This window comes from Copadichromis virginalis, linkage group LG11, assembly GCF_057382275.1.
Source record: "Copadichromis virginalis isolate Kocher_CV1m ecotype Utaka linkage group LG11, C_Virginalis_male_GT1.1, whole genome shotgun sequence".
NCBI lineage: Eukaryota > Metazoa > Chordata > Actinopteri > Cichliformes > Cichlidae > Copadichromis > Copadichromis virginalis.
This window is the reverse complement of record NC_140628.1, coordinates 29161087-29183186: the sequence shown is the minus strand read 5'-3', so window position 1 is coordinate 29183186 and position 22100 is coordinate 29161087. Positions and strand designations below refer to the sequence as shown.

Sequence of the window (22100 nt, the reverse complement as noted above, 5' to 3'; positions counted from 1 at the left end):
AATGAGTCTATGGTCTGCTTAAAATAGGCTTTCCATGTGTAGCATTTTTGGCCTGAGTGACATGAGGGTGTGACATGAGGTGAGGTGGAAGACCAGCCCCACAGGGTACTGTAATGCTGTCAGAGCCAGCAGGAGGCTTCCTTTCTGAGAAAGCCTACCTCAGTGTCGTCCAAAACCACAGTCACTGCAAGAGTGAGACAGTACAAAGGGAGTCATTTATAACACGGGTGGCGCACTGAAACCGCACATCTAGAGACGTCTAACAGTTGTACAAGTTTTCTATAGATTTCTTTTGTCCAAATCTGGTAGAATATATAGGAGAGGTAGTCTTTTTATGGGTCTACTTAGAATACAATCCCCCTACTGCAGTCTTGTTTTTGTTTTAACTGCTCCACCTAGTGGGAAAGAATGAGACAGCTGGATGTTTCCATATCAAAGTTTATTGCTGACATGCATGTAGAGATCTGATGAAGTAGAAAAATATGTTTTTATACAAACGCGTTCTCATCTGTACAATTACGCAGTTTTCTGTATTTAGATGCCCATGTCCAACCAAGCAGCTTACAACACATTTTCCCATTGGGTTTAAACTACGCCACACATCCTACACCAAGTTTCCAGTTGAAACAGTCAGCTATACATCAGTTATATACTGACAACTTTAAAACTAGGGTAAAATTAAATTTGAGGGGAAAAAAAAAAAAAAAAAAAAAATGTATAAAATTTTTACTTTCAGTTGGGGAGGTTGATTTTCAATTTAGATTGAGATTTTTTTGGAACCCAATCATCTACAACTTGTTTTACTGGCAAATCCAAATATCCTGCAATAATCACGTGTTTTTACACAGAGTTCTCTCACAATTTCCATGCTTTCAGTCCACAATGCAATCTACCAATACAACTCTGTAAAACACATTGAATGTGGTAAAAACCACTAGCTAGAAAGTGAAACACTGATTCAGGGGACATAACATCAACTCTTGAGTTACTAAACTGTAGACGTGTCACTGGAGATGGTGTTAAGACACTTTCCACAGTATCAATGTAAAAATCCAGCAGTAGTTATGGTGCTAAGAAAACCCCCACAGCCACTACTGAACCTATGCTATTACTACTACAATACTGCTGTATAACCCATGGAATTCACATTGAGGTGGGAGAAAGCCAACAACTGTCTTTACACATTTCAGCCTCCAGATGTGGTACTTGAAGGCCAACGTGAGCTAAAGCACACATCAATCCCATGTGTTGAAGCAGAGCTGGTATCTCACTGGGGTGGAATAGATACAATGACTGGGGCAGTCATGATGGTGCATTATTTACATACTGACCAGCAAGTGTAGGGAGTTTTTTGGGGGGGTAAATATAAGAAAAGGAAAAAACAAAACACTACAAAACAACCCCTCCTATAAAATAAGGAAAACATGCAAGTATCATTTTGTTTTCTTTAAAAAATAGAACTATGCAAAAGTCAGTCTCATTAGTGTAGCTTAAGGTGATCACAGACATTATGGCAAAATGGAAAGAAAGACTTAGTAATACAAAGAATGGAAACAAAATAGAAATGCTACCATTTCATGAACGGGCAGAAAAGGATCAAAATAACAGGGTTAAAGCAGAACCACTGTTGGAGCTGACGCTTAAAGCAAAGATGTGGGGTCTGCTTCACTGGTCTAAATCAATGAAACAGACCCAAAGTTAAGTGACACTGTCTGAAATGTCACTTAATTTTTTTGGGACCATCTATAATCAATGTCTGTGATGCAAGCTCCAGTGGAGGCATTTGGGAGAAAGTCTACACAAGTGAATAAAAGTATGAAATTACAAGGGGAAGTAGTAAAGATTTGAAAGTATTCAAGAGCCTAAGTTCATGCAATCAGTTTGAATATAAATAAGCCTAGAAAGCAGGTACCAATATGCAAAGGCAAGTTGCAGTGCACAAATGCCTAACAGTCACTGGTTAGTAGCTTTGCCATGGTTTGAAGAAACACTTAAGAATGCCAAGAAAACCCAGCAACTAAACTTAAAATCTGAGTCTGTATTTGAATTTTTCTATGACTTATAGTATTCATTACCAGCCAGGAGCCTACGCCATAAGATAATACAAGCATGTACAAGAGAGAGGCCTGAGAATGGCAACAGATATGTGATCATTTCCAATCTTAAAGCATTAATGTCATCCCCTAAAACATTCAGTCAAGCCCGGTTTTAGCAAAGCCTGCACTAGTTTTCACAGTGTCTGCCACTGAGGCAGGCCAGATAACAGAACACAATGACTGGAGGATAGCTTAAAGGGTCTGAGACAGTTAACAGCCTCAGACCATCATTTCGCCTGGCCCAAAAGACAACATGCACTCATGGACACGTCAAACATTCACATTCATACTGAAACACTTATCCCAAATCCGTCTTTATAAAGAGAAACAGGGAAGTTAAATACCTGGAAGCCATTTGATTCTGAATGAGCCTGTGGGTACCGGTTTCCTTGGCTAAAAGTAAATTTAAAGTGCCCCTATTAGACTTATTTACAGGCCTTAAAGAGGGAGTGCCCACAGAACAGGTTTACATGGTCCACACACACACGCACACATGCATGAGTGTGGGATGGGTTGGTAAATTTCACACTGTACATTACTTACACTGAAACCCCTTTTTTGCCCCCTTTCCTTAAGCCTGCTCATTGGTCAGTTGGCTTGACAAATGCCTGTTCTGAGTGGTAACAAAGCTTTAGCCACATTTTTGCTTCTTTTCCGTGAAAGCTTGGAAAAAGTATTTGCAACCATCACATGCATGCCTAACTTGGGTAAAGGGGATTTTGGTCAGATGACATTGCGCTTATAGAAACTGTAGTACAGAGCAGCAGGGGTCAGAAAACGGCTTTAAAGTGACAGCTCATTTACACACGGGGGTTGTGTTTGTGACACCATTTATACTCAGTCCATTTTGTGGCAACAGAAACATGTTCACATGACAACATGTTTAGTGGGAAAACAGCTGCATTAAAATACAGTTTAGTATGACCAGAGCCCAAGAGAAGAAAATGGAAAGTACAGTTAGCCGGGCACCATGCCAACACCAAACACATAAACGACTTCCTAACCGTTATGGCTGCGTGAATATTAAGAAGAAAAGTTCAAATTTCTTCAGATGCTGGAGTACACAAAGAAAGCGGTTTTCACGCTTGCAGCGAACAACTGAACTTTTGTTGTGCTTTGCTTATAGCTGTGACATTTTAGTTAGCAGGAGCGACTCTGGCAAGGAAGTAATGACTGAGGCAGCTGGCTGCGTCTGCATGTAGCTGAGACAGCTGCTCGACCTTTGAGGTCATGCCAAACCTTTGCCACAATGGCAGTGTGTTACATAGTAATGCAGATGAGGGGGGGAAAGAGGAATATAAGCAAGGAGTTTCAGGCATTTCATCAGCACCATTTTCCACAGTTGCAAATAATTCCCCTTGAACTGCACTTGGCTCCAACTTTTCAGACATTTCACATGTATGGAAATAGTCATGCAAGACTAAAAGGACAGGGAAACCTACAAAGGATAATAGGGGCACTTTAAGGCAAGATTTTTGGCAATAGAAACAAGACAGTGCCCGATCGTCACTATACTGGCACTGTGGAAGCGTTATCAATATGCCTTGGCAGGGAGGAGCCAACAGTTTTTCCCCCCATTCAGTTCTTGGCATTGTAACTTCCAGGTACCTCACACTAGCTGCCTAGATGCTAAAAATAGATTTCCACAGGGATGAGCAAAAGCGGGAGACAATGCATTCTGCAAATACCAAAGGATGCTTGTACATACTTTGATCTTCAGTTCTTTCTTCAATGCAAATATAGGGATAAATGCTACTTAATTATGATTTAAAAAAAGCTTATTTGAATTTTTGAAACCACTGACAAGGTTTCAAAGCATTATCACTGACAGAAAACATTAATGCTATGTCACTGGTGGCATCAAGATTCAATTGTTACAATCCCTTGTCTCAGAACAGTGAGCATGGTTTACCAACAGAAGAGAGACAGAGAGGTAGATTGATTTGAAGTCAGAGTTACAGACAGGAACATTACAGGAAAACAGACTGAGAGGAAGGAGTGAGGAGAGGAGGTTGGAATGGAGGTATACAGAAGTGACATCTGTGATCAAGTGATCCGACTTGAGGCAATACCATTACCACTAGGAAGAAAGGGGGGTTGCTACATGATTCTGGTCCTGTATTGCTCAGGGGATCCAGAATTGGTTGGGAAGGGAAGTGTTACAGTAGGGCATCCTCGACAGAGGAGGAACACAGGGTTGATAGTTTCTTCAACACTCCAGGCAGAGCCTTGTGTTGGGGCCGTGTGAAACTATGCAATCACGTCTGCTGCACAGTGAGATCTGACTGTGGGCGACTTGAAGACAGGAACCTTTGGTTCAGATCTTCCTGCAGGCCTTGCCATGTTTCACAAGAGGATTCAGACAGGAGAAGTGAAGTTCTGGGTTGGCAGTTTGTTCTGGTACCCACTTTCTATCTGTTCCACCTAGACTGCCAAAACCCCACCTACATACAAGGCCGTCTGTACATCAGCTCAGGCCTCCTGTATGCAAGTTCAATTTTGTGGGTGAGGGGAATGGGTTTACACCAGTCCTCTCTAGACTCTGCAGGTTTCTTTACTTCCTGGGAGGCCAGAGTCCAGAATTGGTCATTGAGGGATTACTTCCGCAGAAAACGTTGTGCCAAGATGGCAGCATCTAGTGGGCTGACAGGCTGAGCATCGTGTCCAAGACGCCTTACAGGTGGGATGCTGCCAAACTGACGGTTTGTGAGAAAGCTCTTGGCTTCATGGATAGTGTTCTTCTCTTCAGCTAGCAGCAGCTGCTGCCGCATGTAGTTCTCAAACTCGTACTGCGAAGACTCTTCTATCACCTTGGCCTGAGGAAAGAAAGCATCCAGTTCAATATGCTGCAGTTAGTGTGGTAGCAAAAAGTCAACATTGTGTAAAGAGATTTTTGTAACTAAAATTTAATATTCAACTTTTGATAGTTGCATCAAGGACGCTCAATTTGGCTGTGTCCAAACTGGAAGTGATTCATCACTTTTGGGTCACCCAAATTCCCTATGGTCTGTGGCTACAATATTGTTAAGACCCACTTTCAGTATGTAGCTCCTGCTGCATATGTATCCTTTGAGTTGTGTATCCTAGGGCGACCGTGGCTCAGGGGGTTGGGAATCGCATCTGTAACCGGAAGGTCGCCGGTTCGATCCCCGGGCTCTCTGTCCTGGTCGTTGTGTCCTTGGGCAAGACTCTTTACCCTACCGCCTACTGGTGTTGGCCAGAGGGGCCGATGGCGCGATATGGCAGCCTCGCTTCTGTCAGTCTGCCCCAGGGCAGCTGTGGCTACAACTGTAGCTTGCCTCCACCAGTGTGTGAATGTGAGAGTGAATGAATAGTGGTATGGTCTTTGGCTTTGGGTGCCTTAAAAAGCACTATATAAATCCAATCCATTATTATTAAGTTTAAATGTAATTTTCCTCCAAGATCTTACCTCTTGTTCCGGGTGATTGACCTGATCATCAATATCTGGAACCACCTGCAAAGGGCCACTCATTGCTGAAACTGACTGCCTGTGATTAAACATAACACATTAATCGTTAGGAACTGTCTGTCTGCAAATGGTTTATAGCCAATACCAGGAAATGTGCAAATAAAGCAGTGCAAGTCAAATTTTTTCGTTTCTCTGCAAACAAAATGCAAAACATCTGATTCACTCAAACATCCAGCAGGTGGCGCAATTACCATGAGGCAATGATGGCACCGAGGGACTCCAGCACCTCTCCTGCAGTCAGCCTTTCCTGAGGGTCCAGCACCAGTAGCTTTCGGATTAGGCACACCGTGTTCTCTGACACACGGCCATCCCTATAAATGGTGGTGTAAGGGAAAAGGACAAGATTTTTCTTTAAAGCAAAAAAACCTAAAACAAAAACCTCTACAAGGTCAGGTTTGAAATAAATATCAAAATGCTGTCGAAAGCAAATGCATTTAAATCCTTGATTTTACTGCAGTACAACAAAAGACAATGCAAGATTGTATCTCAGAACAAATTTGAATGAAAGAATAATAACAGAGCAAAATGTCATATTAATGTGATCACTTTAATTAAATCTCCACAAAGATAAATGCTCACTCTGGGATGGAGTACTCAGCAGCCTTGATCTTGCGGAAGAGTTCTTGAGGCATGCTGTCATAAAAGGGGAACTGGCCATACAGCATTGTGAATAAAACAACACCAAGCGCCCACATGTCACTAGGTTTTCCACGATATGGTCGACCTGGAAGCAGGAAGGAGGGGATAAGGGTCTATTTAGCATGCATGACAAACAGAAAACAGGTTGACAATTGGTGCAATGTCAGTTTTTGCCCTGTGAGGAGGAACCAACTGTTCAGCAAGTTAAATTGCCATCAAATCACGAGGTTTAATGATTAACAGTATAAGCAAATACTCCACATCTGTTGTACTTCAAAGAAACTTCCAATAGAAGCACCTTAAAAAAAAAAATGTTTTGAAAGCCAGACGAGACATTAAATCAGAAGAACAACAATGAGAAGCTGATGCTGGCGAGGGTGGAGTGTCATGGCTGTGCATGACCATAGGCAGTGTTGTTGTTAGAGCCAGGGAGTCGGCAGCAACAGCAGCAGGCAATTATGTTAAAGCTTGTGACACACAGGCAGGGGATGGGAGGGGAAAGGGTAGATGGGAGTAGTTTCCCTCTAGTGAGTCATCACTGTATGAGTCACTGAAGCTCTGTTTAATTGTGTGCCTGTCACGTTATGCTGATATACACGCTGCGGTTTTATCTACAGTTTGACTGGTTGGACATGAAAGAACTGCGCTTGAAATTATACTTCTCTTGTTTTCTGTCCTAGAGTTTGCATTGGAAATCAGTAATTAAAGTTCTTTTTGAATTGGCGTTAATAGTGGCACTTGGGTGTGCAATTTTAACAGAAGCACCATCAAGCTGGGGAAAAGGAAAAAAGCCAAAAAAGCAGAGCAACAAGAGTAAAGAAGTAGCTTCCCCTTGCAGATGCATACCATACAGCAGTAGGATGCAACATCACTGCGATTACTCAAATAAAAGCAAAAAGGCCATTTCTTGCTTTTGCCAGTCCAGGATTGCAACATACCTCTGGGTTGCTCAATAACCGGAAAATCCAACACAAGACCTGACTGCTAAGCATTATGAAACCAAAAACAACCAACAACACAAAAACAAAGTTCCTATCTGGCTTCAGAGAAGGAATCACGATTCCATAATTTTACTCAGACATTTCTAGTCTGCATTTGGAGGGAGGAGGGAAAAAAGGAAAACAAACAAAAAACCCTGCACACTTGTTTCACCCACACTAAGCAAACCCATTTCACTTCTGATAGTTGGTACAATTGGTCAAAGAACAAAAAAAACAAAAAAAAAAAAAACAATCCATGCCTGAAACCCTCACTCACCACTTAGTACATCCGGACTGATGTAAGCTGGACTTCCTCTCTGGTCTTTCAGAAGGTCATCCTCACTCACCAGGTGCTTTCCCAGGCAGAAGTTTGTGATGGTGATTCGATGAGTCCTGTGAGGACATGCAAAACAAACTTGTTAATGCTTTCAATCAAACGGTGAACACAATATTCCCATTGATAGGGGGGTTTTTGTTGTTTTTTTTTTTAATGTTCTCAACAATCTTGCTCAAAACACAGTTCAGACTTAACACAACACATTCAGTTAACGGAATAAAGACTTGTCTTGCCCCTAAGGCTTGATTTAAATAAATAAAAAATACAACAAATGATAAAGTTGGCTTCAAGCTCTGCAAAAGTTGTTGAAAGCTTTTACATGCAGTATTGGCATCTTAACAAAAAAACAAAAAACAAAAACAACAACTTTATGCTCAGAGCAACAGGGCTTAACTGCAGAACACTTTGGATCAAAGACAAACTGTAGCCAAATCTCAATTTTGAAACCATGCATAAAGCTAATATACTTAATAGGGCTGGGCCATATTATACCGTTCACGGTAATACCGGTATAATGTTAGGCAACGATAGGAAAATGAAATATCGCGATAGAATGGGAGTAAAACGCGCATGCGCAGTGCCTTTGTTTTCATACGCACATGGCCGATTGTTGAGTGAAACAGATGAACCAGAATTGGTTTGTAAAAATGGTGCAACTTCCGTGATGTGGAACTGGTTTGGTGTTTGTCCGTCAGATACACAACAAAGCACATTTTTTTGCAGAACATGCAAGCGGCCGTCGTTATTGTCGTATTTGTCGGACTAAGATGCTCTTAAATCTGGGAGTAATCTGGGTCCTAAACTCCGTATACTTCAGGTCAAACAACACTGCAGCATCACTTAGAGTTAAAAACTGTCTAAATTCTTTCATCTTTAATAAAACGATCAGCATTGCTGCTTTACCAGGTGTAACTATAAAGTTTAACTTCCAGGCATCCATGAAAACAAAAGTTATTACATTTAACGGAGTTAGAAGTTAGCAGGAAGCTAGCGGAAGTTAGCTCGCTAGTTTCGCTAGTTACCTAAGCATGATATTGCATGTTCTGACTGAGAGATTTATGAAAAAAATCAAACGTACAGCTCTGCTATCACTTCCAACATAAATGAAGACAGGAAACTAAACAGCAGTGACGTTTGTAGGGTTACTGAAGTTGGGCTAGCTGGTATATAATGATGTGCTACGTGATCGCTAGCGACACAGCTATGTTAGCATAACATAAACAGTGAAGCTGGAGGACGAACACTAACACTTTTCCACTTATAAAAGTTAACGTGAAGGTTCTTCATGGTTAGAGACAAATGCAATCGCATGGCAGGATGCTGTAAACGGACCAAACTTCAGTCAGGAGAACAACTGAGATAATCCATCCACAATACGAGGTTAGTTATTAATATACTGCAACAACATGGGAATAGAGCAGCTGCCAGAGAATTCAACATTAATGAATCAATGGTACAGAAGTGGAGGAAGCAAGAAGAATGAGTTTAATAAAGTTTGATTTATCTGACTGCTTTGTTTTGCTTAATGTGCCTTATAATCCCGTGCACCTTATGGTCCGAAAAATGCGTACTGCACACTGCAGTTTAATGTTGCAAAGCACCTCTTTTTAACTTCAGTGGATATTATACATGGTTATGCTCAGGATATGTCAGCCCATTTCTACTGGAAATGCCTTTTGGTTAAACTTTCAGCAAGGAATTTGCATTTGCACTGTTACATTTTTATAAAGCTTTAATGTACATAAAAACCAGCTTCTTGTTTAAGTGAAAATAAATGGAAGGTTGTCTTTTTGCGCTAGTAATGTTGTGGAGTTGTATTTTGTCTCGCATCAATTATATCGTCGGTTATATCGTTATCGCAAATTTTCAAATATATATCGTGATAAATATTTTTGGCCATATCGCCCTGCTCTAATACTTAATACAAATAAGCACCGATGGTATGGTGTTAGCTATTATTGGCCTACAGCCTTTATGAGAACAACATCAGTCCAGATACAGTGGTGCTTCAGAGACTCACTCTTTTTACAGGTTTGATTAACTTTGCTTCCCTGGTAGTACTAGGATTTCTCCAATGAGACTTTGATTCAGTGCAGTTAAATTTGCCATGAGCAAACTGAGGGACTGTGCACTATGTTCCTTTAGCAGAGAGGGAAGGGGGGGAAAAAAGCAAAAAGCAAAGCTGCACTTTGACAAACATGAGTCAACCTGTGGTTTAGAATAATTGTTTCGATGACTAAGCCTGCATGGTGATGGGCTGTTAAATGAATATATAAAGCTCAAGTTTAAAATATGTACACAAACAACTTCAAACCCACACGATCACTCCCAGGGCTAACACGCTAAGGGGGGGGGGGGGGGGGGGGGCGCACTCGCACACAAAAGCAGCCATCGTGTACTAGCTCGGGTCCTTTGGATCATGCTCTTCACCCACATCCGCTTTCTAAAAAGCCTAAGGTCAACAGCTTCCCCTATTCTCTCTCACTTTCACACCCTGCCTCGTTTTTCATTCACTATTCCCATGACAATTCTGGCTAAACGCTCTGACTAAAATCCTCCAATCTTCCTATGAAAAAGTCGCAATTTGATTTTCAGAATTTTATGTTATCAATACCCTTTAACAGCTTTTGTAATTCAAGTCACTGTAACCACACAGCAGCCTTGTGATCTGCACAAGGATAGGCCAAAGGAACAGAGGGCAATGCTTCAAGGACCCTCAACATAAAAGCTTCCTTCATAGAGAGATCTGTCCTTTTGTCTGTGTGCATCACGACACAGGCTTCTATTCTTGCACCGGAGATTGGGTAAATGAAATTGCATGTTTGCTTCGTGAGGCAAGGGTCCCTGAGGACGCAAGAGAGACCACATCATCTCTGCTTCCTGGTCATGTGACCCAGGGCAAGTCAGGAAACCAGAAACCTAAATAACTCCCATGACTTCTCCTTCCCCACAATGTTCTGATCATAATACACCAGCTGACAAGAAGAGGTTACACGCTGGGCAACTTGTTCAGAGACTTTCATTTTGCAGATTATGGGAACCACTGATTTGAATGGTCTTACCAAGTTCCAGGTTTTTGTGTAACAAAATGTTTTCAATGCAAAAGCCACTACATGTCTAATACAACTGTATTTTCAGTTTATTATATCGATTATAGTAGGAGTTTGTCAGCTTTTACAGAATTTAAAAAGACACATTTATGTAGTTCATATCCACATACGCCTATGGAATCTAAAATTAGGAATTCCTATAGATCTAAATATAGTGACCCTGAATACAGATTCATAATATACTGTTAACAGCTGGCACTGAAATCGCACACTGACATTACAGTCATACGTACTCAGGGTGGGGTCATGAGGAAACATGCCAACCAACAAGTATGATGCACTTGTATGCTATGAAGTCTATTGTTTGTAAATACAAGTGGTGACTCTACTGCAAAGAGGAAAAAAGACAAGACAACCTACAGATATAAATAAAAATATTAACCTAAAATGGGGAGGGGGGGGACGGACGGACGGACGATGGATTAAAAAAAAAAATGATATAACAAAAGGGCATAGATCAGACAACAGATGCAGAAAAGGGATTGTAGTGTAAATAATGAAATAAATGATGACTGTGTGTGCAGTACATGGTGGTGTGAGTCAGCTCTGAGCTATGGGCCTTTGGCAGGCCTCTCCTTTGTCTCCAGCTGGGACGGAGTGTTCCACTCGTCTGCTCCTCTCCCCACCACCCTCCTACCCTGGTCTAAACATTGTTTCATCACTACTACTGCAGGTTGTTATGGGTGCTGATGCAGTAGATGAAAAAGTGTGCAATAAAGCAGATAAACCAAGTACATGACATCTCAGTACAAGTAGTTGCAGATCATGGCCGAACAACACTGTCAGCTTTAGTCATTCAGTCCTTAATTAAAGAGGTTTTGTGTCCTCCTAATGTTTAACTTTTTTCTGAGACAACTTTATGCATCTTTAACATTTTGCAATTGTCTAAACTCTAAAAATAGCACTTCCATTGTGTGTGTGTGTGTGTGTGTGTGTGTGTGGGGGGGGGGGGGGGGGGCAGTTTTACCCCTCAATACACTTTTCTAAACAGTTGAATGGTTTACAGATGAGTAGTTTTTCATTCTGCATGGCAAATCTGACCTGAGGTGCACCTAAGGTCCTGCATGCTGCATAACCAGTGCCCAGTTTGCCTCTCATTTTTAAGAAAGGAAAAAAAAAAAAAAATAGAAATACAAATCCAGCAATAGGAAGTCACACACATGGGTGAAGTGTTAAGCACAAAATGGTGAGGCTTTCGTTTCCTGATACTGATGTTGCCCTTAATCTAAGAACACGACCTCTGGTTGTACTGATGTTCAGATATACACTGGAAGCAGGCTGCTGGAGCCAGTTTAGACCTAATGCACATGTGAGCCGAGAGAATGAAGCCTGGCACACTAAAGTAACTCACCCACTATAATGGGAGGAATTACTGGCCAACTAACATGCCGTGCTGAAATAAAAGCTGCACATCTTACCGCTTGTTCAGCACCATATTTCCCAGCTTGAGGTCTCTGTGAACAATGTTTTTCTGCAAGCAGGAAAAAGTAGGGGGGAAAAAAAAAAAAAAGAAAAAAAAAAAAGGTTATGTTGTGCTTTGTGAATCATTCGTATCACAACAATCTGTTCTAGGAGTGGCACAGGAGCATGGGAAATGAGTACCGTATTTTCACGACCATAAGGCGCACTTAAAAGTCTTAGATTTTCTTCAAAAAGTGCGGCGCGCCCTATAGCGCAGTGCGCCCTATGTGTTGTAAGGAGGACGTAGTAGAGAACACCATGAGAACGTTAAAGGGTGAAGTGTGGGCGTTGATCGTATATACCGGGACAATCGCACATACCTGTATAAAAGAACAGGTATGTGCATTATGCAGGACATCGTTGTTTTAACAACCCTGAAAATGGCAAAGAGACACGCTTACGAAGAACAGTTTAAACTGAAGGCCATCAGCTACGCGGAGGAACATGGAAATCGAGCAGCGGCGAGAGAATTTAAGATAAACGAATCGATGGTTCGCAAATGGAGGAAGCTGGAAAACAAGCTCCGGCAGGTCAAGAAAACGCAGCTGAGTTTCCGCGGACATAAGGCGAGGTGGCCCGAGTTGGAGGAAAGACTCGAGCGGTGGATCATCGAGCAAAGAGCGAGCGGGAGAAGCGTTTCGACGGTCACCATTCGGCTAAAAGCAGTTTCACTAGCTGAAGAGATGAACATTGAACATTTCCAAGGAGGTCCGTCTTGGTGCTTTCGTTTTATGAAACGGTGCCATTTTTCCATCCGGACCAGGACTACGATAGCGCAGCAACTTCCAGCGGATTATAAGGAAAAGCTGGCCATCTTCCGCTCCTACTGCAGCAAACACATCGGCGACAAAAACATCCAGCCCAGCCACATCACAAACATGGACGAGGTCCTGCTCACTTTTGACATCCCGGTGAGTCACACTGTGGAGAAGAAGGGGACCAGCACGGTAGCGATACGCACAACGGGGTATGAAAAGTCTTCTTTTACTGTTGTGCTTGGCTGCCATGCTAATGGACAGAAACTGCCGCCTATGGTGATTTTTAAGCGAAAGACTTTGCCTAAAGAGAAGTTTCCAGCAGAAATCATCATTAAGGCAAATGAAAAGGGCTGGATGGATGAGGAAATGATGAAAGAGTGGCTGAGGGAGGTGTATGTAAGGAGACCAGGTGGTTTTTTCCACGCATCACCATCGCTGTTGATCTGTGACTCTATGCGTGCCCATCTCACAGCCGATGTGAAAAAACTTGTGAAGCAAATGAACTGTGAGCTTGCTGTCATTCCGGGAGGCCTGACAAAGGAACTCCAACCGCTGGACATCGGTGTGAACCGCCCGTTCAAAGTAAGGCTGCGAGCGGCCTGGGAGCGATGGATGACCGGTGGAGACCACAGTTTCACTAAGAGTGGAAGGCAGCGCCGGGCGATTTACGCCACAATTTGCCAATGGATTGTAGATGCTTGGGCTAACATGTCTGCTGGCACTGTTGTTCGAGCTTTCGCAAAAGCCGGCATCGTTTTCGAGGAGCCGCACGGCACGGAAAGTGACTCTGACGGTGAAGACAGTGAACCTGGCATGTTTGATGGAGATTTGGCGCAGCTGTTCAATTCAGACACAGAGGATGAGGACTTCGATGGGTTTAATTGATGATAAAAATGTGAGTACCAAACTCAGTTTTGCTCCTGCTTTATTTTTAAATATGCACACTTGTATGCTTGTGTGTTGTTGATGATGACGATTACCGGCAATAGAAATGTGAGTAAGGTACCGAATTCACGTTTGCTCCCGCTTTATTTTTAAATACGCATACGGTACTTGTATGCGCCCTATGGTCCAGTGCGCCTTATGTGTGTGTTAAATACAGTAAGGGCACACATAACTGAGACTGCGCCTTTTAGCACAGTGCGCCTTATGGTCGTGAAAATACGGTAATCAGAAATGATGATAGAAGGGGGGGGGGAGAAAAAAAAAAAGTATTTTCTAAACAGTTGACAAAACATTGCAGTATCCAAACTGTTTGCTCAGAAAATTGCACAATCATAGTTTCATTTAGACACACTGGAGTGGTGCAACGGGAAATATTCTTTACAATGCTCTTCGATGAGTCGAGCACAATCCGTTTAGATTTACCTTGTGAAGAGCCTCCACCACACGCACCACATCATAGAAGATGACAATGGCTTCCCGCTCACTCAAGCGCTTCTCCTTTATGACATAATGCTGGAGATTTATTAGATCTGCCGTCTTGTCACTAAAGTCATGTGCACACAAGCAGTCCAGCACGAGGCAGAGACGCTTTTTCATCTTGCGCATTTTGTTAGCATCCGTGTCCTCCACAATCTCATAGGCTCGATCCTGGAGAATAAAAAGGTAATGCGTTTAATATGCAGCATATCCAGTCAAAAAGGGGTAACAAAACCACATGCAAACAAAAGGGCTTTCTGCTATCAGCTGATCAAATAGATTTAACAGATTGATTGGAAATAAAGATTGCAGCGCAGGAGCCATTAACAGCCTGCCTGTACCCAAGATAAAGACAACATCTACCCTGAAACACTGGGTGCTATAGACCAGCATAGGCGATTCCATCTTCCAGCACCACCTAGCAGAGACACCACTTTATTGATTTTTGTATCAGATTGTCTTTTTTTTTTTTTTTTTTTAAGATTCAGTCAGCACCTCTTAAACAGTACATTAAACCCAGCCTCTCACAGCACAGATGCACTATAATAATCCAATCAATATCACAAGCCTAAATGAATCAGAGTGCATGGCTCAATGCAGCTATTCTGAGAACACAGGCAGAATGAAAGAGACAGGATGTGAAAGAGAGACAAGAGGAAACGGAGACAGAGATTTAACAATAACAACGTTAAGAGGACGCCGACGGGAAGACAGGTGAAAAGGTAGGTGGGCGGTGGGGGTCATTATGAATAAATGTGAGTGTAAACAGAAGATGACTGCAGATAAATATAGTTTTAATGGCACTCCCACTTCTCTTTTGAAACCACTTGGATAAGAGAATAACAGCTGGCTGACAAGCTTACTGCTGCCACTGAGCTGATAAGTGCATGCCGTTACTTGTACTTGCATAATGAAACCATATTCTAAAATGAATAGAAAGTGATAGAAACCTCTCCACATATAGAATGCCTGCCGACCTAGTGCTGACTAATGCACAGCTTGTGAGGTTCTAGGCCAGTGCAATGTTTAAAATAACATTTTGGCAGAAAGTTTTCATAGTTTTGGATATTAGACACTTCTTTGCCAGCCAAACAAACTTCACTGTAGATAAATCAATAAAGCGTTTTAAATTCTTAGACCTCTTTACAATGAGGACAAATTCAGCCATAACTAGATGCCAAATAAGGACCAATCAATAAGTGGTTCAAAATAGACGACACAGGTTGATGCCATTAGCATATCTTATTTGCACAACAGTTAAAGCAAATATTGACTGAAAAACATACAAACAAAAAGACAACAAAAAAACTTTATATTCCTAACATTAACTAAGAAACATTTTATCCCTCCACACTGACAAAAGCAAAAAGCAACTCAACTCAAGTCTCAGCCTACCTGAAAGAGGCCATGGTGGTGGACCACACCATCTTGGTTGTGCAGCAGAGAAAGAAGTGAGTATTCGGTGTGCAGCAGCATCTTCCCCTGCCTCTCCTCTTGTGTCTCCTTGGCAGAGTCTACTCGTTCCTCCAGCGTCAAAATCTGCAGTAACCACACACAGAGCAGACATTAGGCCCCAAGACAAGAGTTTATAAAAGCCCCTTTTCCATTAGCATTTACTCGGATCAACCCGACAGGTTTTTCCCATTCCTTTCGAGTAGCACCTAATGTGTGTGGTCGTCATTATAGCAACACAGCCAAGTGTCCCGTTACGCTATGCGATACCAACGTTACTAGATGGACGTCGAAGCAACTATATATCTGCTGCTTGGTCTGTGGCTTCTCGTCAGACTCTGGGATCACAAAATGTTTTTTGTAACCTTTTCCCCGATTTCCAGGTTTAAAAAGGTGGTTTTGATTTTCGTGAACGAGATGCTTTCATGACTCATCGAGCGACACCACTGATCAGCCAATTGGTGACAGCGTCACATTTTTTCCACCTCCTCTGATCACTTTGGCACCCTGGCTGAGCAGGTACTACTTTAGTCCCTGGTACGAGGTACTATGACCTAATGGAAAACCCGGAAAACTATGGCGAGTCATCTGAGTAGGTACTAATAGAAAAGGGCTAAAGGCACAGATAGCGTTCCCACCCCCCCAAAAAAGGCGCACTTTAATTGCTTACTCTTCAGTCCTAAAACAAAACATTTAATGACTTAAGTCACCAAGTTCTGGAGTAAACAGGGTCGAGCTGGACTCAGGTCAATGAAGTAAACAAGCTCTGTGTCATACGTATGACGGAGGGTTGTGAGGTTTAAAAGTTGACATTACAGGTGGCGCAAACCCTCATTCCACTCAACTGTAAAGCTCCCCACTTGTTTAACAAACATCGAACAGTCCCAGTAAACTGACTGCTAGACTTAAACAGGGCAATAAAATGAACAGCAACAAAAGGAAGGTCAAAAGTTCAGGTGTCTACAGGTGACGTAGCTTTGTTTTGAACAAGATGCCCAATCTTAATTGAGTCATATGTTTGTAAGAAAGAAACTCAAAACACCACAAAACAACAACATTTCTACCCAGACAGGCTTACTTTGAGTTGATAGAAGTCATCTGTGCCGTCTTTTCTGGCCAGACACTGCACTATGCTCGGCACTGGTGAGTTGCCCAGGCGAGGCCCTGCAAGGACACGAAAGGGAACAGCTGCATGACCAAAAGGCTACATGCTGAAGTGTGTGTGCTCTCACTGCCACTCATTAAAGGCTGCATTTACCCATTAACACCTCAAGTGTAATGTTTTCTTTGGAAGTCTGTATTGCAAAGAGTGGAAGAGTTGTGTCCAATGTACATTTTATAGTATAGGAAAGAAATTATTTTTTCAATGGGAGGAAATAAAGTTGCTCAAACAGACTAAGACCTTTCTAGTCAATGTCATGACGATCTGCAAAAATTCTTCAAATTCTTGTCTTAGGCCCTTCATACACAGACAGACACCCCCCTATTTCCTGTATTCATGTGAAGCATATTTACAATGCACACTAGGTGAAATTTCATCCAGCCAACATTTCAACCTTTTTCAGAACTGAGCAAACACTACTAGTGTCCTTACCAAGAATAAAGGGCCCAGCTCTCTTGGCATTACTACCGGATATCCCGGGACTCTGCAGCTTGCTGGCTCTGCCTGATGTCTCACCAGCCCCCCTCTCCGACGAGCGCCGCTTAGACATACTGGAGCTCTACAGGGGAATAAATCTGATTAGCACATCAGATAAAGACCGTCAGGTTAAAGGGAAAGTGCATGCATCTGACTGGGGGGAAAAAAAAAAAACCCAAAAAAACAAAGCAAATTGAACAGAGGTCATGTACTACTCATCTATAATCAAGTCTGTATTTTTAAAACTAGTGATACATGTTTAACATATCTACTATAAACTTAGCAATAGTTCTGCAGACTGTGGTAGAAAGAACAATGGGGAAGGCTTTGTAGCACCTCCACCTTTAAATATTCCACACTCAGTTACCGACACCTCAGTGTCAATGCGAGGCCATTACAGCACCATTCCGACTAATAGCTGCTCGTGGCAAGGGTAACACCTCAGATTCAATCTCCAACAGCCTATGTTAATGTGCCAAAATCTGCAATTTAAACAGCTAGCACTTTCACATAAATTAGAGCCACTTGCACAATACTGTTTAAAATGGAAGCTTTTCCGATTAATACTTTAATCTTTAGCTTTTCCTGCTGCAGTGGACTTGATTCAGAAAATCCTTCCGCTCTAAATCTGTTGTACAGCCAGGACTATCTGAACGGATATATTCTAACTACAGAGGGGGAAAATAAATAAAATAAAGTGTCCTGATAGTAACTTTATTCACATGCCAGAAAAAGCAGAGAGAGTGTGACACATCATTGCACAAACTACGTTAACTGACACAGCAGATCTGATCTGCCTCCCAGAATTCAGAGAGCAAGAGGTATGCAGCATGTTTTGTTTACTGATACAGAGTTCCTATGTAATGAAACCCCATCCGTTTCCCATAACAGGGAAGTAGTGCCCTGAACCGAGAGGAATGATTCACCCAGCTGTCGTCCAGAGAGCCTTAAAAGTCTAAGCGATGACACCGATAAGAGTCTGCACAAGCCTCTGACAGGTGCAGCTTAGAGATAGAAAAGCTCACACAAAATGTCCACATACAAGCGATATATCTGAGTGTCGCATCTCTACGTTAAATGTCACTGATAAGTAGTATGCATATTTGAGCCACAGCAGAGATTCCCCACACACAAAAACCTTATATTATACAACATCTTTTAAAGTTTGATGGAGACCCAAAAAGCTTTAGAATATCTCAATCTTGCATCCGACAAACTCCAGAAAATTCTTTTTAATGAACCTGCCCATCTTCCTGTTTCAAAACTAATCGTGCACCACTGCCAGTTAGTAATTTTTTTTTTTGGGCAGAGAGGAGGCAGGACAGTTGGCAGTCAGTAGAGCTGGTATGAATTCTCACTTCCATGAGGCTTTTTGTGATCCCAGACAGCAGACAGTGTCATCATCATGTCTCTCGCCCATCTGTCTCCATCTCCACTAGTCATCACCCACTGAGTCTGATGAGCTGAGGTTTTCTGACTGCATTTATGGCACAAGCCAGAGTGACACCAAGTCATGCTGCCAGTAGTAAGAAAGCATCTTACACTAGAGGACACAAAGCAACAGATAATTAGGCATTACAATTTATGAGACTTGTGGGCAGGAAATTAATTTTTCAGGCAGCCGCCAAAGAAGCTAACAGAACGAACCGTGTACACGGGGCTTCCAGCGTTTCCAGAAAATAAACTAAATTGTGGATGAGTGCAAGAGTTAAATAAGTACATGGAGCAACTCTCTCTTCCAACCGAATAAGCCGAAATGCTTATGCACCTTGAACTACAACACTAAAATGACTCATAGGCAGATACAACACACAAATGAACCCAAAGCTATTCATGTACTTACTAAAAACTAGCTGCAGTACTGTGGAGCCAACCTGAGTCATCAAAGAAAGCAAAGGTCAATTTAACCAATTTATCCACACTGACCTAAATTACTTCAGCGTGATGACAACACACGGTTCCTTTTCTGACACTGCTGTGCCTCTCTGCACAGCCTATGATCTAGTAAGCAAGGCTGCCTCTGCCTGTATCAGATGGAGGACAAGAACAGATAAAACCTCTGAATCATATCACACAAAAGGAGGAGAGACACGCTGCCAGTGCCCACGAGAAATGTGGGCTCCTTAAATAGTATCAGAACAAAACAACCACGTAGGTGTCTCAAGATCCACCCACCCAGACTCCAAGCCACTTGTCTGGCCTGCAAGAAAAGCTGAACTGCGATAGCAAGGTAGTACAGAGATGGAGAAAAAGCAAAATGGCACTTCGGTAGTAAACATTACAAAGTAAAACCGTGCAGAAAGGTATGCTATAACACATGCACAGATGCAAAGCCAGTTACAGACAAAGTAACTCCAAGGTCAGATCTCCAGTCCTTATGCTTAAATGCAATGCTACTGATATCCGTTCACACGCTGCCCCTGCTCCTAGATGCAGCCGACTAGATTCTGGCAAAAACAACGCCCTTGACCATACACCAACGTCGTGGACACAAGGTCACATTGCAAATCACCTGACAAAAATAACTACAAACGCGCACACGTCGTTTGGTGCCATTTTGCAACCACAAGGTCTGGACTGGACACCGTTCAGTCCTGGCAGCAAGCACTGTAAACGAGACGGGTCGTAGAGTAAAGCGCTGACGTTATGCTTTGCAACTTGGACAAATTCACTCTACAGGCAGCTCAGTACTCCAGCAGCCAGACGCTGATGTCTGGCTCTTCTATAGATCTCTTTGAACAAAAACTACCTGAACGATCTCAAACGTTTAGGTACACGCATCTAAACCAGACTGCAAAGCGCGAATAAATGAATGCTTGATTGCGGCAATTGCTTAAACACCACAAGGCAAGTTATTTTTACATTGTACACTTACCGACAGCGACATAAAACCAATGTTAGGCACGCATACAAACTTAGTACGGCAGCGAATATGATCGATTTACTCGGCTAAATACGGATCTACCGACTACACAAAGGGGGCACACAGCACAACAAGGAGTTAGTATTTCGGTGACAACTACACTGAGCGGCTGTTAGCTGAAATACGGCTGCTTTACGTGTCTTCTCGCGTACCCAAGAGGTTTAAATATGGTTGCTCCTGGCGAGCGATGTGAGCTAACGCCAAGCTCGAGGCTACAGAGCAGGCGGCAGGCCATTTAAACAAAGTAGGTAACATTACAGCTGGCTAGCCGTGCCAAAAAGCTAGATAGCAACGTAGTCACCATCTCACTTACCTCGAGCCTAAACCGCCGGGTTAAATCTGTGTCGCCTCCTTAAAACATGGACATTTCTTCGGTGAACGCTGCGGTAGATGTGAGGCGCTTCTCGTTTTACACAGCAGACACCACAGAGGTTTGCTTTCGGCTTTTTTAGCCTCTATTACCGAAATGAGCAATTAAGGAAAAGCCTCCGCTCTTCGCTGATCGCATCTTTCCACAGCGACAGCGCCACCTGACAACGGAAATGACGCACACAATTTATTTGATTGACAGCCGCACTCGACCAATGCAGACAGTTTTTTCATAGCCGTTTCAGAGTGATGATGAAATTCTATGCAAATAGAAGTTTAGCTACAAGACTGTCTGCCAGACAGTCTAAGATTTAATTAGCGTTCTTTCTTGCATTTTAAAAAATATTATCTTTGCATCATAAAAGTTGCAAAGTGAAAATGATTACATAAGAGTTGAAGAGGCTTATTGTAAATCATACTGAAGGATGATGTTTGCAATGTCATGTTTTGCTGGCAACTTAATTACAGATAATATGATAAATCATGGGTTTTTCCTTTGTTTATTTGAGCAAGATTGTACTCACAATGAAGCGGGATTAATAGGGGTGAAGCTTTTACATTAAACAACTTGCATTTGTTAAATCTAACATTAAAGGGAATTCCGTATAATTTATAATATTACATTAAACACAGCAGTCTTTAACTTTACTCACTGACTTTACTTTTCATTTAACTGTTTTGTGCACAATTACGTAAGGAGATCTCTGAATTGTTGCTTCATAAGGCTTTACCTTGCAGATTCTCTTTAATGACCTACATAGTACACTTAATTTAGGTCAACCATATGACTCAGTGAAACTGTGTATCACTGAATTCATTCAGATCTTCATCTGATAAATACATAACATATTTACGATATCTGGTCCCTCTCTTCTAGATCAATTTGGAGAAATGTCTTCTTGACAAGGGCTCTCTGTATGTTATTCAGCAACAGCCAACCAGTAGACCCCACTCAAAAGTAAAAGTCTTAGTCATTTACTCAGTAAAAACAGTCTTGAATGACAGTGGCATTTAGGAGAGCCCACCTATCTCAATTTAGACTTACCTTGACCTTAAATTCCACCCACGTGTACCAGTTTCAAACCAGTGGGAAGATGTGACAGACACAGAGAGGGCAACCTAAATATCAGATCCTTATTTGAGTTGCACTAGTCTTCCTGCCTTGACTCAGCCGAGCATATACCCCCAGCCACATGAAACGCATGTCACCCTGTGGCTTTATAGTGTCCTGCCCACAGTTTTTAAAGAGGAAACTGAATAATAACTCAAACATGGGGTCTATGGGAAAACCTGTTAGAGGGTTGTTGTTATCATGCTTAGGACAAGGCTGCATGGACATTATTAATTCAAAATCACCCCCCTTTTTATATTACTGCGTGCACCAATTGAACAAGAAGTGCAGTTTTTGTTTGCAAAGCTTTATG

The 22100-nt window shown here is 42.2% G+C and overlaps 1 protein-coding gene across 3 annotated transcripts; it reads right to left on the bottom strand.

Annotated features, from left to right (window-relative positions):
- Window positions 1–420: 420 nt before the first annotated feature.
- Window positions 421–20844, bottom strand: stk40 (serine/threonine kinase 40). Of its 3 annotated transcripts, XM_085471891.1 has the most exons (12): window positions 20621–20844; window positions 18743–18927; window positions 17340–17466; window positions 16824–16909; window positions 15689–15832; window positions 14240–14464; window positions 12071–12123; window positions 7483–7598; window positions 6166–6310; window positions 5778–5897; window positions 5527–5605; window positions 421–4912 (listed from the first exon to the last, which is right to left on the bottom strand). In XM_085471891.1, exons 2-12 carry the CDS (start codon window positions 18746–18748, stop codon window positions 4694–4696), a joined length of 1320 nt encoding a protein of 439 aa, XP_085328017.1. In that variant the 5' UTR covers window positions 18749–18927; window positions 20621–20844; the 3' UTR covers window positions 421–4693. The 3 variants fall into 3 exon arrangements, with proteins under 3 accessions (XP_085328017.1, XP_085328018.1, XP_085328019.1); XM_085471892.1 differs by lacking the exon at window positions 18743–18927; XM_085471893.1 differs by lacking the exons at window positions 18743–18927; window positions 20621–20844 and adding an exon at window positions 19730–20602.
- Between the last annotated feature and the right edge of the window lie 1256 nt (window positions 20845–22100).